Below are 6,642 nucleotides of genomic sequence, written 5' to 3' on the forward strand. Positions count from 1 at the left end.
AATTAGTAGGTGTTTAAATCACCTTAATAAGTCATAAAAAATACTGTGGAAGCTTACTATGAGATTGCAAGGAAGGGTAGGATACTGATTAAGACTTTTAGATGTCATTAGAAAGAAATTGATTGCACTTTGATGGTTGATTATTGAATACTTGACAATAATAGAATTTTGATTTACTTCTTAGTTTATTGTCCACAATTTTTATTTTTTATTTAAATTAATCGATGCCTTTGATATTGATAAGCATGAAATTACTTTATATTCTTTATGTACTAAAATTGTTCTGTTGGAGATGCCCTAACGCAGCTAATGGTCCCTTCCTCTCGCTCTCTTCCATTTCATAAGCCATATCCCCGTGTTTCCGCGATCCTCAAGACTCACTATCTCCACCGGCCATCTCCGGCCAACATCACTTGCGGCGGCGGCGCCACCGCCGGAACCACATCGCCGGACGACATTGCCGATCTCATCCTCCGGCAGAAATCCGCTGCACTGTCCCTAAGCACCTTTCGGTGGGCCCTTCGCCTCCCTTCCTTCACCCCTACACCCTCTGTCTACCAAGCCCTGATCCGCTCCCTTCTCTCCTTCCGCCGCCTCGACACCGCACTCCAAGTTCTCTCCGACCTTCCCTCCCCACCCGACGAAGCTACCCTCGTCGCTCTGTTTCGAGCGCTAGGCCGCGCTGGCATGACTCATCGCGCTCTCCAACTGTTCGACGAATTGCCTGAGCGGTTCAACTTACCTAATCCACCTTCCCTCAAGGTCCTCAACTGTATTCTCGATCTCCTCGTCAAGGAAAACATTGATCGAAGCAGACATTTCTTTCGGAAGAAAATGAATGGCCAAGGAGATGATCGCACTTTTGGCATTCTTATGAAGGGCCTCTGCCGTACCAATCGCATTGCCGAAGGATTCAAGCTGCTCGCGTTAATGAAAACGATTAGTTTGAAGCCTAACCCGGTGATCTACAATACCCTTATCCATGCGCTCTGTAGGAACGGGAAGGTTGGGAGGGCTCGAAGCTTGATGGCTGAGATGAACAACCCAAGCGATGTCACCTTCAATATTTTAATCTCGGCTTATTGTAGAGAGGGTAGTTTGGTGCAGGCGCTGGTTATGTTGGAAAAAAGTTTTGATTTTGGGTTTGTTCCTGATGCCATTGCAGTGACTAAGATTGTTGAACTGCTTTGTGGCCATGATAGGGCTATGGAAGCAGTGGAAGTTCTTGATAGAGTGGAAAAGAGGGGAGGCCTTGTTGATGCGGTAGCTTATAATACATTGATCAAAGGGTTCTGTGAAGTGGCAAAGCCAGAGGTTGGGAGGAGGGTTATGAGGGAGATGGAGAGGAAGGGTTGCCTCCCTAATGTGCAGACTTACAATGTGCTCATTTCAGGCTTCTGTGAATCAGAGAAAATGGATTCCGCAATTGATATTTTTAGAGAGATGGAGATGGATGGCATTAGTCCAGATTTCACAGCATATGATGCATTGATTAGAGGATTTTGCTCAGTAGGAAGGGTTGAAGATGGAGTAAAGTTATTGAATTTGATGGAAGAAATAGGTGGAGGGACTGTCAATCACATTTGCCCTTACAACAATATCTTATATGGTTACTACAAGGAAGGAAGAATGGAGGAAGCCAATGAGTTTCTTCAAACAAGAATGGGAGGTTCTTTTCCAAGAGCCAAAGAGAAGAGCTTGAGGATATTGAACTTTTGTAATGATGATAGGATTGAAGAAGCTCTGTTGGTTTATGAGGAGATGGTCAAGGAAGGAAGTTTTCTTAGCGTTCTGGTTTATGTTAGTTTGATCCAAGGGCTGTGCAAACAAGGAGAAGTGAAGAAAGCATTTGACATGATGAATGTGATGATGGAGAAGGGATTCATCCCATTAGCTTCGACTTTCAACTATTTGATTTGTTGTTTCTGCAATGCAGGAAGTTTTGTGAGTGCTTCAAAGCTTCTTAAGGAGATGGAGAGCAGGAAATGCTCATCTGACAGTAGTAGCTACAGTCCTTTAATATGTTATCTTTGCGAGGATGGAGAGTTTGAGAAGGCTTATGGCTTTCTCATGCAAATGGTTGAAAAGGGCTTGACTCCTGATTATTGTATATGGAAATGTTTGGCAATGGTGATTGATCAATAATGGGGTGAAAAATAATACACAGAAATATTTCTTTTGAAAAGCTTGTCAACTAGAGGCTTTCTCAATCAATATAAAATGCTGAAGCTAAGTTTGTAACAATTAAATAAGTAGTGCATCACGCAAATCAACATATGGAAGGCTGGAAGCTAATGATTGTCATCACAAATGAATGAACTAAGTAGATACACAATTATATGTGTACAAGTGTGTGACATAAACAATAAAATATGTAATATATTAAGAGTCAGCAATCCAAATAATGTATAATAATATTGATATATTTCTTACTTGTTGTCCGCCTGTACGCAGTTGTGACTCGCGATTTAATGTTGACTGAAGCCAATGCTGGAGTCCTGTTGTCCCACCGTCGGCCTCTTTTCCTCGCCGCCTCTCCCTCTCCCAATTTCCTGCCGCTTGAAACCGTTGTGGCATCGCCGATTGTCCGAAGTCCAAACCCTAGCCAGCTAGCCTTAACCCGACGACCTACCTGTCCCTCTCCCGCTGCCTGAAGCCAACACCTCCACCTCTCCCTCTCCTTTTAGCCGACCCCGCTGACTCTCCTTGCTCCCGATGATACTGCTGTTCCTCGCCGCCTCCCAACGACAAATTTACGGGATTTGGCTCATTAGCTCAATAAACATGGCATCAGTTACGGGTCGGGTCGGGTTGACCTGAACCCGAAGTAGGTGGGGTTTTGTTTTGAAAAACTGACCTGTTTTCAAAAACTAGTTGGGTTCGGGTTGACCCGAATAGTGTCAGATCAATTCCGGGTTGGACCCGAAGCCCTATATAGATGGCAAGTAAAGAGAATGTGCAAGTAAACTAAGATCAAGAACAATTATTTATAATAAATATTACATGGTTTAGCCATCCTGTGGTCTATGCCCATGTTTAGCCCAACTCGGTACTATATTGCCCATTAAATTTCATCACCATAAGCTATTCTTCTTCACTCTATTAGTAGGTGGAAAATCCTTCCTACAATACCAACTTTCTCCTTCACAGACAATAGAGATACACCCTATACTTCTATTTCAAAGCAAGATGCAAGCTACTCCTACTCTTTTTCATTAGGCTGTCTCAATGTTCCTGCTTTAAGATTAGGAATCTACCACTATTAGTATAACTCGCTAGGAAATGAAAATATATTTTAGAATCGAGCTAAAACTCTCTTAAGCTTTGGATTTGACTCATTTACTATAGCCTACAACTTTGATCTACACAATCCAAAACACAATGATTGAAATATACACAATAAGAAAGCTAGAACATGTAAACTATGAATGAGAAAGAGCACTTTACAAAGAGCCAAGAGGAGAGAGTTCTAATGATGATGAACACTCGAAGCTTTCTTGTATCCCTTTTTTCAAAGATGTGGAAATTAAGCTCTCCAATTGTTCATTTCATTATTAGTTTTCTTGTGAAAACTAATGGGTATATGTAATCATTATTATTGTTGAAAATGTGTTCAACCAACAATTTTTCATTGCCATTATCAAATTTATCATAAAATAGCGATATAATAAAATATAGAAGATGCAATCTCTAGATGATCGTAATATATGGTATTCATTATGCTATATGACCAGTATTATTTTAAAGAATTAAAAGAGTTAACTGATAAATTTGTTGTTAATTATTGTCTATAACTACTTTGAGGACGAGTACTTGAGTTTGCTTGATCCAGGGATTAGTAATGGCTTAACATTCTATAGTAATCAAGGGTTCCTTGATTTCTAATGATTTGAATATTAGCTTATTTGTAGGGGTGTCAATTTCGGGTTACGGGTCAGAATCAGGTTGAACCCGAAACTATTAGAGTCAACCCAAACCCAACCCACTTTTACATACTGGTCTATTTTTTGGACCCGAACCAGACCCGCTTCGGGTTCCGGTCAATCTGGCCTGACTCGCTTCGACTTCAGCAGCGACATAAATCGCGCGACTTCGGTGGCCGGCGTTCGGCTGAGACATCGCGGGCAGCCGGCGTTCAACAGCGGCAGCGGACAGACGTGGTCACGCGAGGCTCGGCAGACACGACAACGCGGTAGACGCGACTGCATGGCAGGCGGGCAGGCTATGCAGCTCGATGCACGCGAACATGCTACTTTCGCAGGCGGGGCAGTCGAGGCATGCAGGAAGACGGCAAACAGGTTTTTTCGGTCATTCAGGCCATCCCTGGAGCTTCCGGTCAAACCAAACCCGGACCCGATTTGCAAAGGGTCAGTTATTTCCGGACGTACATGCCGAACCCGACCTGCTTCGGGTTCGGGTCAACCAAATCCGAAATTTTTGGATCGGGTCCAATATATATTGACACCCCTCCTACCTTATATGTCCTTTCTTCAATCCTAGTTCATGTTATTTGATCTTGTGCTATTTTTGACAACCTTTATTCCTTCTTTATCTTTATTCATGTTATCCGATATACCTCTAATGCGAGTACATGTTATTGGATTTAGTTCTTGATACGCCTTAAAATTTTATCGTGTGATATCTTGTAAACTCTCTCTAATATACTTACCCTGAAATGCTACTTTGATTCAACATATGCTGTCAGTTATATCTGATTGGGATCCAGAAGTCTCTTTCTGTTATGTGTAATGGCGATCAATGGGTGGGCTTCAACTTTTTTTGTACCTTTAGCTATTTCTATCCTAATGCTATTTTATAGATCTTTCTTATTGTGTTGGGGGACTCAACCTTCTTCCTATTTTATATAGCTCTTGGTGGTCACTTGGGAAAAGTTATTACGTCCGGACAAAAAATCGGAAATTTGGATGAATACCGAGTGATACCGAGTGTTCGATCGGTACCGAGCGCCCAGGTGATGTGGCGCTCTGTTATTGATCTCTGGATGTGTTCGGTGTCCGGACACAATAATTACTCCACTTGGAGGGCAATGTTGGTAAGAACTATCATATTTTTGGTTAGGATATTCTCATGCAAATTTGGTTAGGATGAGATTGAATCTCTAAATTGCCCTATTGGTGTCTGATTAATTTAGTCTCAGGTCGTCTTGTTGTTTAAATTTAATCCCTTGACTATATCAAATTGATTCAAAATGTTGTCTCATGTTGTAACTGTGATCTAAAATTGACCTAAATTTAATATCTCGACTATATAAAGTTAATCCCAATTTAGCTCTGAGGGGATCATTTTGGATCAATTTTGTATGTCAAAACCTTTTAACATGTTTGAGAACATTTTCTATTATTATTATTATTATTATTATTTTACTATGAAATTAAAGTATGTTTAGTGTTCTAAATAAATTTGTTTTGTTTTATTGTAGTAGTCGATGATTGCAATGACCAATGGCCGGCGGCGACGAGTGGTGACTTTGGAGTATTTTAAGAAAATAGTTTGGTTTATTAAAAAAAAAGCTAGAAACCCAAATCAAATCTATATTTTGAAAAATAATTAAAAAAATAAAAGAAAGAGTGATTCCAAATAACTCATAGGCTTCATTTGTGATCTCTTTTGGGTACTATTTTGTTGCTACTTTAAAAAAAAAAAATTTGTACTAAATAGTTACTTTAGAAAATATAAGAAAACTTTCATCGTTTGGACAACTTTCTAAAGCAATTTTTTAGTTCAATTTTTTTTAAAAAAGTCATGAAAATACAGCGGCCAAAAGCAATCCCACACGAAGCCTTAGTTGCCCCAAGTCTCATTACAAATTGACATGTTCTTATTAGGCATGATTGGCTTTCATTTGGTTGGAATTTTGATATGGATTTGTTCCTTTTAGTTGTGATATGACAGATGATGTGGTGGCTTCTGCTCACCCCCCTTTTACCCGGGCTTGCTGTGCTGGCAACCTCTGGTGGTGCTTATGTTATGTTATGTGGCCTTTGTTTGGCTTGTGGTTTGATGTTGGTTCCATTGGCTCTTTCATCTGTTTTGGGTTGTTGCATGCTACATCGTCTGGGTGGCCTTTGCTTAGCTTATGGGTGGTGGCAGGATGCCTTTGCTTATTCCTGAGCCCGATTTGATTTTCGACATCTTTTTTCTCCTTCGTCGGGTCCTTTTTCTTTTATGGGTGCCTTAATTTTTCAAGATTGTTTCTAACTTGATATTTCTATTTTTTCCTGCTTTTTGAATGGCTTGTATTCGCCTTTTTATTGTATGGAAAATAAATATATGGTCGTTAAAAAAAGATTGACATGCTCTTACTAAAAAAGGGTCAACTATTTTTCTTTTTCTTTGCAAAGCTAGTGCTTTTTCATCTAATACAGGAACAATTATTACGTCCTCCGACCGGATGCAGAGGAACATCCGGTTGTAGGCAAAATTCCGCATATACCGAGGTGTACCGAGTTTTTGAGATATAGGCGGGATTTTGCCTACAACCGATGTTCCTCTGCATCCTTACACCGGACCAAATAAAAAGTTCCTAATACAGTGGGCCTAATAAGCTGGCATGTTCTTTTCTTTTTTCCATCAATGCATGAAGGAAAAAAAGACATCTTTTTGTTCTCTCAAGTCTCAACT

At 40.4% G+C, this 6,642-nt stretch overlaps 1 protein-coding gene across 1 annotated transcript; it reads left to right on the forward strand.

Annotated features, from left to right (window-relative positions):
* Nucleotides 1-322: 322 nt before the first annotated feature.
* LOC110094098 (pentatricopeptide repeat-containing protein At2g17525, mitochondrial) lies at nt 323-2,176 on the forward strand. Its single transcript, XM_020819251.2, has one exon. The coding sequence runs from the start codon at nt 688-690 to the stop codon at nt 2,143-2,145; it is 1,458 nt and encodes a 485-aa protein (XP_020674910.2). The 5' UTR covers nt 323-687; the 3' UTR covers nt 2,146-2,176.
* The last annotated feature ends 4,466 nt before the right edge of the window (nt 2,177-6,642 follow it).

The sequence above is a fragment of the Dendrobium catenatum genome, unplaced genomic scaffold, assembly GCF_001605985.2.
Source record: "Dendrobium catenatum unplaced genomic scaffold, ASM160598v2 fragScaff_scaffold_142, whole genome shotgun sequence".
NCBI lineage: Eukaryota > Viridiplantae > Streptophyta > Magnoliopsida > Asparagales > Orchidaceae > Dendrobium > Dendrobium catenatum.

Coding starts and splice junctions, on each gene's coding strand:
- LOC110094098 (XM_020819251.2), top strand. CDS start 688: ATGACTCATCGCGCTCTCCAACTGTTCGACGAATTGCCTGAGCGGTTC.